This window comes from Syngnathus typhle, linkage group LG12 (genome assembly GCF_033458585.1).
Source record: "Syngnathus typhle isolate RoL2023-S1 ecotype Sweden linkage group LG12, RoL_Styp_1.0, whole genome shotgun sequence".
NCBI lineage: Eukaryota > Metazoa > Chordata > Actinopteri > Syngnathiformes > Syngnathidae > Syngnathus > Syngnathus typhle.
In genome coordinates, this window is record NC_083749.1 from 7,808,871 (window position 1) to 7,822,912 (window position 14,042).

The following is a 14,042-nucleotide window of genomic DNA, read 5'->3' on the forward strand; positions in this document are numbered from 1 at the left end:
TCCAAAATATGTGCACGTGACGAGGTTAAAAAAAAAATATATATATATATATATATAAAAGGGTTTTGGTGAGTTTTCATCAGAAAAAAAGGGCAAAACCTCCTAATTGGCACATTTGACGGATGTGTCTCGCTTTTTCTGACTTTTGCCAACAGCTTCAACGATGAATCCTGCGCATACGTCAACCAAGGTGTGCACGGAGACAGTCGGCCTAGCAAGTGGAGACGTGGCTCGTGCGGATCCTCATTGGTGTACATGTGCGAGCGGTCGCCCGACGGTAAGTCTGCACGTTTGACGTGATGTTTGAAAGGAGAAAAGTGCAACCATGTCATCTTTCCGCAGACTGCCCAGATGGATGGCCGTGTTCCTACAAAGACTTAGCTTACAGTTACAGTCGAGTGGAGAGTGAGTGGCAGCGACGCTTCTTCAGACACCCGCAGCCTCTCGTTGTCGTTTTCTAATTAGTTTCTTTTTTCGTTTTACACCTACTCTGTCTCGTTGTGGTTTTCTAATGAGTTTATTTTGGCTTTCAGCTTCCTACTGTGACTCTAACGAGTTCCTGTACAAGGACTCTTGTTATCACTTTGAGGGGACCCCTAAAACTTGGCAAGCGGCGGAAGATTTCTGCAAGGAAGAGGGAGGTCTCTTGGCCAGCGTCCACTCAAAGGTTGACGGACAGTTTTTGGCTGGTGAGCATCAAGACAAACTGACCAATCGTCCCGCCATGTTTCACAACATCGTCACAAGTGCTCGCTCTGCTTTCCTCAAGCTCTCGTGCGAGAAGGATCTCAACCTTGGCTGGGACTCAAGAAAACCACAGCACTCAAATCTGAGTGGCTTGACGGATCATCTACAGTAAGTGACACGTTTGCAACGGAGGTGTAAAAAATTGAAACTTATGAAGATGTTGGAAAGCAAAACATTAAAAAGTGTCATTTTAGTAGAACAGAGTTGAAGAACAGAGTTGATTCAATAGGGAGGAAACATCTGACAAGAATGGTCTTCCTGTCAAATAGATTTGAATTTGTTGAAAAATGTCCTTTAGTTTGAGGGCTAAGAATTGTGATATACAAGGAAAAAAAAAACAAAAGTGCACCAGGGAAACTTTTTTCAGACTAAAAATAAACAATTTAGGGTTTGGAAAGTTTCAATCTGAAACTCAGGTTGGAATATTGCAACAATTTCTATTGGTTCTGGAAATGATGAGAATGGTGAGAAGAAAAACAGATCTGAATCAGTGAGGGACTTTGAAGGAAATTTCGCAGGAAGCCATCAGAGCAATTGCAACACCAAACACCCTGTATCCTCTGCAGGACAACGTCACAAAGAACCCTACTCAAAATGCAGATGATTGCGCAAAGTTGAATGAGAATGGAGAAATTCAGCTTGAGGGTTGTACTGGCCTTGGTCCATCCATCTGTCAAAAAGGTCAGAAAGTCACAATCTCTCCTTTGCCCTTTGTCTTCTCGTTGCTCTCTCATATTTGATCCCTCTCGCGTGCTTGCAGGCAAGGCCAGAACTTCTCTTCAGCTACTTCCGGCGTCGGCATCAGCGTCAGGTGGGCGTCCCAGCCTGCAGCCCACATGCAGAATCTTGTTTGCCCTCAAGTGACTCGAGTCTCGCTTGCAGGCAAGAGTGCAAAGTGCGGCTGGTGGCGGGAGAACCCCGCCAACGACTTCTGCTACCTGATCAACGCCATGGCCACCAAGACCTGGAAGGAGGCGCGAGACGAGTGCGCCCGCCTCAGAGGCAACCTGCTCGCCATCACCGACTCGAACGAACACACCTTCGTACGAGGTAGGCCGTCCACAGTCTGCTGCGCTTTTTGGTGCATCTGAAGTGCTTGATGAAATAATCCATGCGGAAGAAAGTTAAATCGAGAGACCACCGACTCGCGTCAACATTTTGCCGAGTTTCTGTCATTCCAAAGAAAAGACCAAAAATAAGCTTGTGACCCCCACCAACTAGGACCCAACCCAGACGTCACCCGCACTTTGTTTCAGTTCAGCGTTTTGCACTCGCATCTGTAAGATGCTTCAACCTTCTGTTCTGTATTTACCTTTGACGCAAAGGGCTTCTGCCAAGCGGTTCCTCTTCATGGTTGGACGCCAGCGACATCATTGTTGAAGTTGGCAGCGAGCAGTCTGACGAATCCTCACAGAGTTCCTTCCTTTTGGGCGCAAGTGGGTCTAAAACCTGGCCGATGTATGGAGGAAGGAAGGAGCGCTGAGCATCTGTGGTCTCTTTCAAGGTAACCCTGGTGACCCCTCCGGCCGACGCTGCAACTCCTTACTCAGTGGCAAGGGCGGCGTGGAAGTTGCCGATTGCGAGAAGAAGCGCGGCTACGTCTGCAAGAGAAGAGGTAAGACGAGATGCTCGGCCGATTCTCCCCAATGTGTGTCCACAGACACATTTTTTGTCGTACGTGAGTGTTGATGCAGATGACGCATTTGTCTGAAACTGAGTGCGTAATCCCCAAATGTGTCCTCAGTCGTTCAGACATGTGAAAGGACCAAAGGGTGGCGCCGCTTTGGCTCCAACTGCTACAAGAAGATGGAGACCACCAACGGTTGGCTGGGGGCTCGTTACGACTGCGTCTGGGAGGGCGGCGACCTGGTCTCCATCACCTCCGAGGACGAGCAAAGCTTCGTGAAGGAGCAAATGGGCGACAAGCCGTTCTGGATCGGACGTTCCAATCTGGTGAGACGAAAGCGGTAAAATACGTTGACTCTCCGCTGGTACTTAACTGTCACCTGCGATTACTTTCGGCAGAACTGCGACGTGGCCTGGTGTCAGTTTTTTGAAGCAGGGGAAAAAAGACTGTCTTTGTCCGACACCGGTGTGACGCCGACCTACGCCAACTGGGACTCGCGTCAGGATAGAAGGTAAGAAGGTCACCTCTTTGCGTCCTTTTGTTGTCAGACGGAACACACGGCGAGATTATGGATCCCATCTGCGAATTTTGAGAGAGCACACGTATTGATGTGAAAGGAGGAAAAGCCTCCTAATTGGCACGTTTGTCGGATGTGTGTCTCCTTTTTCCCGACTTTTCTCAACAGCCCCAACGATGAATCCTGCGCATATGTCAACCAAGGTGTGCACGTAGACAGTCAGCCTGGAAAGTGGAGACATGGCTCGTGCGGATCCTCATTGGCGTACATGTGCGAGCGGCCGCTCGACGGTAAGTCCACACCTCCGTTGCGATGTTGACGCTCAAAGGAGAAGAAAATGCAATTGTGTTGTCCTCCTGCAGCCTGCCCAGACGGACGACTGTGTTCCTACAAAGACTATGGAATCGGCCGCAATCGAGTGGAGAGTGAGTGGCAGCGACGCATTTTTTCACACCTGCACTGTCTTGTTGTGGATTTGTAATCCATGTGTCTTGGTGGCTTCAGCTTCCTACTGCAACCCTGGCGACTTCCTGTATAAGGACTCTTGCTATCACTTTGAGGGGATGAAGCGAACTTGGGAGGCAGCCGAGAGGTTCTGCGAAGAATGGAACGGTCACCTGGCCAGCGTCCACTCACTGGTTGATAGCCAATTCTTGACTGGTGAGCGTCAAGACCAACTGCCGATACCAGCAATCGTCATCTAGCACTTCACAAAATTTGAATGCTCTTCTTGTGCTAAATTTCCTTGCTTCTTTGATATCCCCAAGCTCACGCGTCATATGTAGGAGGAGTGCAATCTTGGGTGGGACTCAAGAAGAACAAGGACAACTTTGAGTGGAGCGACGCAACACCTACGGTAAGTGAAACGTTTAGAGCAGTCTACAAAAGTTATATCGAATGGCAAAAGTTCCAAGTGAGGACAAATGTTACGAGAACAGATAAACAACATTGAATGTGTAAATCATCTCGACCTTTACCAAGGACAAAGTTGTGGAACTATGTGTGTTGTATTGTAATTTACAAATGTAATGCAGGTGGGGTGAATCAATGACCCCAGATGAAATAAGTTTACAAAATGTATTAAAACCAAGAAAGAATAACAGAACAAACAAAAAAGGACAGTAGGCAGCGGTATATGTGAACAACTGTAAAAAGTGTGTCACTAAACAATTAAAACTATGTTCTAATCCAACTCCCAAATTCCACATACCTGACAGGCTGTACACCCACACCCAGTCACTCACACACCACGCCTCGACCACCAATCGACCCTGTCAAATGAAAACACATTTACCACAAATAATCATACCACAATACTGAAACACTAAAACAACAATTACCATATTAGGACTCTTTGCTCCACACACCGTACTGCGTGGGCCCAGCGATCTTTCTCGCCATCCACACAAAACTGGCACCTCGCCGCAACGTGGGACTTCCTATTAATACCCTGTCCCAGAGTGCCCCCGCCGTGGTTCAACTTGACACACAAGAAAACCAAATAAAATGAAAAAAAAATCAGTAATGATCAAAGTGAAAAATTTCACGGGTCAAAGTTAGATATTTCGGAGAATAAAATGAGTCTGAAACGCAAGTTGTGATTTAACTGGAAGACAGTTGTAAATTGATATAAAAGTCGTTCAAAACTGGATGAATGGATATAATGTGAGAAAAGGATGGAGAAAATATTGATTAGTGGGAGGAAAAAAGGACCCAAATGTAGCGGGAAGCAAGACCAAACGTGCCAAAGTCATGTTTGGCGTGTCGTCCGCAGGGCAACATTGCATGGGTGCTAAACCGGCCGACAGGACTTGGTGATTGCTGTGCGCTGTCGCCAACTGGACAAATTGAAGACTGGCCCTGCACCAATAATCGGCCATTCATTTGTAAAAAAGGTACGAAAAGGAAGACCACTCACTTTGCACTTCCATGTGCTCCCTCTATCTAAGCGTTCTAATGAGTTCTCTCTTTTCCTTGCAGCCAAGGTCCAAGAGATTGTTCTTCCTCCGCCGGCAGGTGGGCGTCCCACCCAGCAGTCGACATGTGGTCTCTTGTCACCGCTTTGCCCTCAAGTGACTCGAGTCTCGCTTGCAGGCTGGAGTGCAAAGTGCGGCTGGTGGCCGGACCGATCCTCCTCCGACTTCTGCTACCTGATCCAGCACAACCCCACCAAGACGTGGCAGGAGGCGCGAGACGACTGCCGCCGCCGCGGAGGCGACCTGCTCAGTATCACCGACTCACATGAACAGGCATTCATACAAAGTAAGCTGTCCATCCGTCAGGTCTCTGAAGGGCTGTTGAACTCCCCCAACATGGGCAGAGCTCCAGACCTCACATGCATACATTTGGTTTCCTCGGACAACCGCTAATATACTTGAATACACGATACTGCGTGGCCACCAATGAGCAGTCGGCGAGCCATCGGCGAGCAACGGGAACGTTTCAAACTCTTGTTCCATATTTTACCATTTACCTCCAAAGGTCTGTACACTTCTCTGTCGAGCGCTCCCTCTCTGTGGTTGGGGGCCAACAACAAGATCATGAAAGACGGCAGCCAGTGGACTGACGGATTCCCGTTCGGTTACGTGCTCATGGACGGAGGTGGGTCAAACACCCAATCGATGTTTGTCTGAAATGTTGCGGAGGAACGGAGCCGAGCATCTGTCGTCTCCTTCCAGATGATCCCGGTGACCTCAATGCTGCACCCTGTCTTTCCTTACTCACAAGCAACGGCCGCTGGACGTTTGACGATTGCAGGAAGAAAAGGGGCTACATCTGCAAGAAAAGAGGTAAGACGTGGCGACGCTCAGTGGATTCTCACAACGTGCTGACTCGAGTCTTTGTCTTTTGTCTTCCAGGAATCCCGGCAAAGCCTCAGCAGCCTCTTCCTGGTAAGTCTCTGAACGGTGACTTCAAACGATGCAAAACAAAAATGGCATGACGATGCTTGTCTTTATTTTTACTTTACTTTCATTGTGTAAAGAATTCGGGCTGGAAGCTAATGAGGGTTATGCAAGATCAGCTCGCAGTATAGTGACTATACCATGGGTGACTATTCTATTAGTCAAAGTCAAAGTCAAAGTCAGCTTTATTGTCAATCTCTCCACATGTCACAACACACAAAGAGACAGAAATTACGTTTTTCTCTATCCCACGGTGACGAGACACATAACACGATAGACATACATGTACGCGACACAATATAAAAACAAGAAGGCAAAAATTCAAACAATCAATAGTAAGAGTGATGAATAAATAATAAATAAACAGATAACACAATAAATAACGGAGCCAGCAAGCATAGCGCAAAAGTAAAAAACATCATAAACAAAAAGGCACAAACAATAAATAAGAGTAATAACAAATAATAAATAATAAGAGCCAGTGTGCATTCAGACAGTTCAGACAGTAAAAGTACAGGACGCTACGCAGAACGGGGGAGCGAGTTCAGGATCCTAACAGCCTGGAGTATGAAGCTGTTTGAGAGTCTGGAGGTGCGGGAGCGCAGGCTTCTGTACCTCTTCCCAGAGGGCAGAAGCTCGAACAAAGAGTGAGCGGGGTGACTCGCATCACTCACAATCGTGGTCGCCTTGCGGGTGAGATGGGAGGTGTAAATGTCCTTCAAGGAGGGGAGCGAAGCACCAGCAATCTTACCAGCAGTGTTCACTATGCGCTGCAGGGCCTTCAAGTTGTAGTCAGTGCAGCCGCCACCCCAAACAGCAATACAGCTGGAGAGGACGCTCTCAATGGTGCTGCGGTAAAATGCAGTCATGACGGCCGGAGGAGCGCTCGCTCGCCTGAGTTTCCGCAGGAAGTACAGGCGGCGCTGGGCTTTCTTTGCCAGTGATGCGGTGTTGGTGGACCAGGAGAGATCCTCACTGATGTGCACCCCCAGGAACTTGGCGCTGCTCACTCGCTCCACCACAGCACCGTCGATGGTCAGCGGCAGGTGTTGGGTGTGACCCCTCCGGAAGTCCACAACAATCTCCTTGGTCTTGTCTATTAGCTAAATAATCATCTGTAGCAGCCCGAGTTGACATTTGCACTAAGATATGTATTATATAAATATATTTATGCGCGATGCAGAAAAATGTGACATGCAGGGAATGCAGAAAAGTGTGTGCGGGTTGTGTGTGGGTGTGGGTGGGTGGGTGGATGGGTGGGGGGGGGGGGGGGGGGATATAACCTCCAACCTGCCTCTGGAGACACCCCTGTCTAGAACAGCCAGTGCTTTGGGAAGTAGCCCTGCTCATTTGAGGTGATTTTAATGGCCCATTATTTCAGAGTTTGTTTAAGAAGAATATGTTCGCCAATGTCCTGAGTTGAATGCACTTTTTCATTGGGGTGGCCGAGGGGGCCCTGCATCAGTGCATATAGTGCATTTTCCCCACTGAGATTTTGCCGAAAGCAAAAACAAATGGGAGCATAATGTCAGCCAGTTTTTTTTAACGTTTTTTTTCCCTCTTAAACGTTGACTAGCTAGCCTATTGCGCTGAAGGAATAGTGATGCGTTACAAATGTACAACTGGGCATGAGATCTTTCTTGTGTAACTACCTGAAAAAAAAAAAAAAAACAGTGAGCTCTAATTGTTCTGTAGCTGTGTTAAAAAAGACGTCTTGAAGCTGGTTAATGAATGTCTCGTGAACAAATGTGTCTTGTTGATTTTTTTGTGACTCTATTATTTCAGGCTAATAGCCCTAAATGCCCAAGTCCTTTGTAAGTCTTGTCAATTGTGGATTGTCAGTCTTGCAGGTGACGCAATTTGGCTGAACTAGGTGGCGTGCATTCTTGCTTGTTTGCTGAATTTCTGGTTTTCACCAAAGGTTGAAAAATGACCATGGGAACTTTGATGTTTCATCAGCTTTAACCCATCATGAGCCAACATGTGACACAGTCAACGGATGGAGTCCTCACGGCTCAAACTGTTACAAGAAGATGGAGACCCCCAACGGTTGGCTGGGGGCTCGTCACGACTGCCTCTGGGAGGGCGGCGACCTGGTCTCCATCACTTCCGAGGAGGAGGAAAAGTTTGTGAAGAAGCAAATGGGTGACAAGCCGTTCTGGATCGGACTCTCCAATCTGGTAAGTGCAGGCTGCTGTTGGCTCGCTACTGGTCGTTGAGATGGAACGGCAAGCAAGTGGCTGTTGGCTCACTATTGGTACGCCGTTGACAATGAGTTTGGACTCTGCAGAACTGCAACGAGACCTGGTGTCAGTTTTTTAAAGCGGGCGAAAAGAGCGTGACTTGGTCCTACACCAGTGTGACGCCGACCTACGCCAACTGGGACCCGCGTCAAGACCAGAGGTAAGAAGATCACCTGTGTCAGAGGGGATACACGTTGATATTTTCGAATTGCTGTCAAAAATATGCGCACGTGACGAGGTTAAAAAAAAAAAATATATATATATATATATATATATGTGTCTCGCTTTTTCCGACTTTTGCCAACAGCTTCAACGATGAATCCTGCGCATACGTCAACCAAGGTGTGCACGGAGACAGTCAGTCTGGAAAGTGGAGGCGTGGCTCGTGCGGATCCTCATTGGTGTACATGTGCGAGCGGTCGTCCGACGGTAAGTCCGCACGTTTTGACGTGATGTTTGAAAGGAGAAAAGTACAACCATGTCATCTTTCCGTAGACTGCCCAGATGGATGGCCGTGTTCCTACAAAGACTTAGGTTACAGTTACAGTCGAGTGGAGAGTGAGTGGCAGCGACGCTTCTTCTGACACCCGCAGCCCCTCGTTGTCGTTTTCTAATTAGTTTCTTTTTTCGTTTTACACCTACTCCGTCTCGTTGTGGTTTTCTAATGAGTTTATTTTGGGTTTCAGCTTCCTTCTGTGACTCTAACGAGTTCCTGTACAAGGACTCTTGTTATCACTTTGAGGGGACCCCTAAAACTTGGCAAGCGGCGGAAGATTTCTGCAAGGAAGAGGGAGGTCTCTTGGCCAGCGTCCGCTCACCGGTTGACAGACGATTTTTGGCTGGTGAGCGTCAAGACAAACTGACCAATCGTCGCGCCATGTTTCACAACATCGTCACAAGTGCTTGTTCTGCTTTCCTAAAGCTCACGTGCAAGAAGGATCTCAACCTTGGCTGGGACTCAAGAAAACCACAGCACTCAAATTTGAGTGGCTTGACGGATCATCTACAGTAAGTGACACGTTTGCAACGGAGGTGTAAAAAATTGAAACTTATGAAGATGTTGGAAAGCAAAACATTAAAAAGTGTCATTTTAGTAGACCACAGTTGATTCAAAAGAGAGGAGAAATCTGACAAGAATGGTCTTCCTGTCAATTGGTTTGAATTTGTTACAAGAGGTGGAAAATGTCCTTTAGTTTGATGATGGCTTAGAATAGAGTTATATAAGAGGAAAAAAACCAATAAGACTTCACCATTCATTTTACAGGGAAACATTTTTCAGAATAAAAATAAACAGTTTAGGATTTGGAAAGCTTCAATCTGAAACTCAGGTTGGAATTGGTTCTGGAAATGATGAGAATGGTGAAAAGAAAAACTGATTTGAATCAGTGAGGGACTTTGAAGGAAATTTCGCAGGAAGCCATCAGAGCAATTGCAACACCAAACACGCTGTATCCTCTGCAGGACAACGTCACAAAGAACCCTACTCAAAAGGCAGATGATTGCGCAAAGTTGAATGAGAATGGAGAAATTCAGCTTGAGGGTTGTACTGGCCTTCATTCATCCATCTGTCAAAAAGGTCAGAAAGTCAGGACCTCTCCTTTGCCATTTGTCTTCTCGTTGCTCTCTCATATTTGATCCCTCTCGCATGCTTGCAGGCAAGGCCAGAGCTTCTCTTCCGCTACTTCCGGCGTCGGCATCAGCGTCAGGTGGGGGTCCCAGCCTGCAGCCCACATGCAGAATCTTGTTTGCCCTCAAGTGACTCGAGTCTCGCTTGCAGGCAAGAGTGCAAAGTGCGGCTGGTGGCGGGAGAACCCCGCCAACGACTTCTGCTACCTGATCAACGCCATGCCCACCAAGACCTGGAAGGAGGCGCGAGACGAGTGCGCCCGCCTCAGAGGCAACCTGCTCGCCATCACCGACTCGAACGAACACACCTTCGTACGAGGTAGGCCGTCCACAGTCTGCTGCGCTTTTTGGTGCGTCTGAAGTGCTTGATGAAATAATCCATGCGGAAGAAAGTTCAATCGAGAGACCACCGACTCGCGTCAACATTTTGCCGAGTTTCTGTCATTCCAAAGAAAAGACCAAAAATAAGCTTGTGACCCCTACCAACTAGGACCCAACCCAGACGTCACCCGCACTTTGTTTCAGTTAAGCGTTTTGCACTCGCATCTGTAAGGTGCTTCAACCTTCTGTTCTGTATTTACCTTTGACCCAAAGGGCTTCTGCCAAGCGGTTCCTCTTTGTGGTTGGACGCCAGCGACATCATTGTTGAAGTTGGCAGCGAGCAGTCTGACGAATCCTCACAGAGTTCCTTCCTTTTGGGCGCAAGTGGGTCTAAAACCTGGCCGATGTATGGAGGAAGGAAGGAGCGCTGAGCATCTGTGGTCTCTTTCAAGGTAACCCTGGTGACCCCCCCGGCCGACGCTGCAACTCCTTACTCAGTGGCAAGGGAGGCGTGGAAGTTGGCGATTGCGAGAAGAAGCGCGGCTACGTCTGCAAGAGAAGAGGTAAGACGAGATGCTCGGCCGATTCTCCCCAATGTGTGTCCACAGACACATTTTTTGTCGTACGTGAGTGTTGATGCAGATGACGCATTTGTCTGAAACTGAGTGCGTAATCCCCAAATGTGTCCTCAGTCGTTCAGACATGTGGAAGGACCAAAGGGTGGCGCCGCTTTGGCTCCAACTGCTACAAGAAGATGGAGACCACCAACGGTTGGCTGGGGGCTCGTTACGACTGCGTCTGGGAGGGCGGCGACCTGGTCTCCATCACCTCCGAGGACGAGCAAAGCTTCGTGAAGGAGCAAATGGGCGACAAGCCGTTCTGGATCGGACGTTCCAATCTGGTGAGACGAAAGCGGTAGAATACGTAGACTCTCCGCTGGTACTTAACTGTCACCTGCGATTGGTTTCGGCAGAAATGCGACGTGGCCTGGTGTCAGTTTTTTGAAGCAGGAGAAAAAAGACTGTCTTTGTCAGACACCGGTGTGACGCCGACCTACGCCAACTGGGACTCGCGTCAAGATAGAAGGTAAGAAGGTCACCTCTTTGCGTCCTTTTGTTGTCAGGCGGAACACAGCGAGATTATGGATCCCATCTGCGAATTATGAGAGAGCACACGTATTGATGTGAAAGGAGGAAAAGCCTCCTAATTGGCACGTTTGTCGGATGTGTGTCTCCTTTTTCCCGACTTTTCTCAACAGCCCCAACGATGAATCCTGCGCGTATGTCAACCAAGGTGTGCACGTAGACAGTCAGCCTGGAACGTGGAGACATGGCTCGTGCGGATCCTCATTGGCATACATGTGCGAGCGGCCGCTCGACGGTAAGTCCGCACGCCCGTTGCGATGTTGACGCTCAAAGGAGAAGAAAATGCAATCGTGTTGTCCTCCTGCAGCCTGCCCAGACGGACGACTGTGTTCCTACAAAGACTATGGAATTGGCCGCAATCGAGTGGAGAGTGAGTGGCAGCGACGCATTTTTCCACACCTGCACTGTCTTGTTGTGGATTTGTAATCCATGTGTCTTGGTGCCTTCAGCTTCCTACTGCAACCCTGGCGACTTCCTGTATAAGGACTCTTGCTATCACTTTGAGGGGATGAAGCGAACTTGGGAGGCAGCCGAGAGGTTCTGCGAAGAATGGAACGGTCACCTGGCCAGCGTCCACTCACTGGTTGATAGCCAATTCTTGGCTGGTGAGCGTCAAGACCAACTGCCGATACCAGCAATCGTCCCCGACCGCTTCACAATGTCTGACACGGTGCTCTTCTTGTGCTAAATTTCCTCGCTTCTTGGATATCCCCAAGCTCACGCAGGAGGAGTGCAATCTTGGGTGGGACTCAAGAAGAACAAGGACAACTTTGAGTGGAGCGACGCAACACCTACGGTAAGTGAAACGTTTAGAGCAGTCTACAAAAGTTATATCGAATGGCAAAAGTTCCAAGTGAGGACAAATGTTACGAGAACAGATAAACAACATTGAATGTGTAAATCATCTAGACCTTTACCAAGGACAAAGTTGTGGAACTATGTGTGTAGTATTGTAATTTACAAGTGTAATGCAGGTGGGGTGAATCAATGACCCCAGATGAAATAAGTTTACAAAATGTATTAAGTAACCAAAAAAGAATAACAGAACAAACAAAAAAGGACAGTAGGCAGCGGTATATGTGAACAACTGTAAAAAGTGTGTCACTAAACAATTAAAACTATGTTCTAATCCAACTCCCAAATTCCACATACCTGACAGGCTGTACACCCACACCCAGTCACTCACACACCACGCCTCGACCACCATTTGACCCTGTCAAATGAAAACACATTTACCACAAATAATCATACCACAATACTGAAACACTAAAACGATAATTACCACATTAGCACGATTAGCAGATTAGATGGGCCCAGCGATCTTTCTCGCCATCCACACAAAACTGGCACCTCGCCGCAACGTGGGACTTCCTATTAATACCCTGTCCCAGAGCTGTGGTTCCACTTGACACACAAGAAAACCAAATAAAATGAAAAAAAAAAAATCATTGATGATCAAAGTGCAGAATTTCACGGGTCAAAGTTAGATATTTCGGAGAATAAAATGAGTCTGAAACGCAAGTTGCGATTTAACTGGAAGACAGTTGTAAATTGATATAAAGGTCGTTCAAAACCGGATCAATGGATATAATGTGAGAAAAGGATCGAGAAAATATTGATTAGTGGGAGGAAAAAAGGACCCAAATGTAGCGGGAAGCAAGACCAAACGCGCCAAAGTCATGTTTGGCGTGTCGTCCGCAGGGCAACATTGCATGGGTGCTAAACCGGCCAACAGGACGTGGTGATTGCTGTGCGCTATTGCCAACTGGACAAGTTGAGGACTGGCCCTGCACCAATATTCGGCCATTCATCTGTAAAAAAGGTCCGAAAATGACGACCAATGACTTTGCCCTCTCATAATAATAATAATAGAATGCACTTTACATTTTAAGGTAAATCTAAAAGTGCTAATGACTCCTTCCTTTTCCTTTCTTGCAGCCAAGGTCCAAGAGTTTCTTCTTCCTCCACCGGCAGGTTGGCGTCCCACTCGGCAGTCGACACGTGGTCTCTTGTCACCGGTTTGCCCTCAAGTGACTCGAGTCTCCCTTGCAGGCTGGAGTGCAAAGTGCGGCTGGTGGCCGGACCGATTCTCCTCCGACTTCTGCTATTTGATTCAACGCAGGCCCACCAAGACCTGGAAGGAGGCGCGAGACGACTGCCTCCGCCGCGGAGGCGATCTGCTCAGCATCACCAACTCACATGAACAGGCCTTCATACAAAGTAGGCTGTCCGTCTGTCAGGTTATCGTCAGGGCTGTTGAATTCCCCCAACATGGGTGGAGCTCCAGACGTCACCTGCATTTGTTTCTTCGGACAACCCTTAACAATTAGTCATTCAAGTCACGTGCATGTTCATCGATACTACCAATGAGCAGTTGGTGTATCTTTGCTCCTCTCCCGGAAGAAGCCGGCAGCGAGCAAAGCACCAACAGGATTGTTTCAAACGCTTATTGCACATTTTACCACATATCTCCAAAGGTCTGTACACCTTTCTGCCGAGCTCTCCCTCTCTGTGGTTGGGCGTCAACAACAACATCACGAAAGACGGCAGCGAGTGGACTGACGGATCCCCGTTCGGTTACGTGCTCATGGACGGAGGTGGGTCAAACACCCAATCGATGTTTGTCTGAAATGTTGCGGAGGAACGGAGCCGAGCATCTGTCGTCTCCTTCCAGATGATCCCGGTGACCTCAATGGTGCACCCTGTCTTTCCTTACTCACAAGCAACGGTCGCTGGAAGTTTGACGATTGCAGGAAGAAAAGGGGCTACATCTGCAAGAAAAGAGGTAAGACGTGACGACGCTCAGTGGATTCTCACAACGTGCTGACTCGTGTCTTTGGCTTTTGTCTTGCAGGAAACTCCCCAAAACCTTCGAAGCCTCATGACGGTAAGTCGTCTTAAACCGTGGCTTCA

General features: G+C 48.1%; 1 protein-coding gene across 2 annotated transcripts in view; it reads left to right on the top strand.

The window, feature by feature from the left end:
* Positions 1–14,042, top strand: part of LOC133163674 (uncharacterized) — a 30,308-nt gene that overhangs the window by 12,667 nt on the left and 3,599 nt on the right. For both annotated transcript variants that reach the window (XM_061293776.1, XM_061293777.1), the window contains exons 35-78: positions 156–277; positions 343–405; positions 534–689; positions 770–855; positions 1,314–1,428; positions 1,508–1,558; positions 1,630–1,797; positions 2,073–2,183; positions 2,252–2,362; positions 2,492–2,700; positions 2,773–2,885; positions 3,060–3,181; positions 3,254–3,316; positions 3,396–3,551; positions 3,659–3,747; positions 4,666–4,786; positions 4,872–4,907; positions 4,986–5,153; positions 5,373–5,492; positions 5,570–5,680; positions 5,750–5,782; positions 7,754–7,974; positions 8,085–8,197; positions 8,345–8,466; positions 8,533–8,595; positions 8,724–8,879; positions 8,960–9,045; positions 9,499–9,613; positions 9,693–9,743; positions 9,815–9,982; positions 10,258–10,368; positions 10,437–10,547; positions 10,677–10,885; positions 10,958–11,070; positions 11,243–11,364; positions 11,437–11,499; positions 11,579–11,734; positions 11,846–11,925; positions 12,831–12,951; positions 13,068–13,103; positions 13,182–13,349; positions 13,607–13,726; positions 13,804–13,914; positions 13,984–14,016. In XM_061293776.1, the coding sequence (XP_061149760.1) occupies positions 156–277; positions 343–405; positions 534–689; positions 770–855; positions 1,314–1,428; positions 1,508–1,558; positions 1,630–1,797; positions 2,073–2,183; positions 2,252–2,362; positions 2,492–2,700; positions 2,773–2,885; positions 3,060–3,181; positions 3,254–3,316; positions 3,396–3,551; positions 3,659–3,747; positions 4,666–4,786; positions 4,872–4,907; positions 4,986–5,153; positions 5,373–5,492; positions 5,570–5,680; positions 5,750–5,782; positions 7,754–7,974; positions 8,085–8,197; positions 8,345–8,466; positions 8,533–8,595; positions 8,724–8,879; positions 8,960–9,045; positions 9,499–9,613; positions 9,693–9,743; positions 9,815–9,982; positions 10,258–10,368; positions 10,437–10,547; positions 10,677–10,885; positions 10,958–11,070; positions 11,243–11,364; positions 11,437–11,499; positions 11,579–11,734; positions 11,846–11,925; positions 12,831–12,951; positions 13,068–13,103; positions 13,182–13,349; positions 13,607–13,726; positions 13,804–13,914; positions 13,984–14,016 (4,973 nt within the window). The remainder of the gene's footprint in view (positions 1–155; positions 278–342; positions 406–533; positions 690–769; positions 856–1,313; positions 1,429–1,507; positions 1,559–1,629; positions 1,798–2,072; positions 2,184–2,251; positions 2,363–2,491; positions 2,701–2,772; positions 2,886–3,059; positions 3,182–3,253; positions 3,317–3,395; positions 3,552–3,658; positions 3,748–4,665; positions 4,787–4,871; positions 4,908–4,985; positions 5,154–5,372; positions 5,493–5,569; positions 5,681–5,749; positions 5,783–7,753; positions 7,975–8,084; positions 8,198–8,344; positions 8,467–8,532; positions 8,596–8,723; positions 8,880–8,959; positions 9,046–9,498; positions 9,614–9,692; positions 9,744–9,814; positions 9,983–10,257; positions 10,369–10,436; positions 10,548–10,676; positions 10,886–10,957; positions 11,071–11,242; positions 11,365–11,436; positions 11,500–11,578; positions 11,735–11,845; positions 11,926–12,830; positions 12,952–13,067; positions 13,104–13,181; positions 13,350–13,606; positions 13,727–13,803; positions 13,915–13,983; positions 14,017–14,042) is intronic.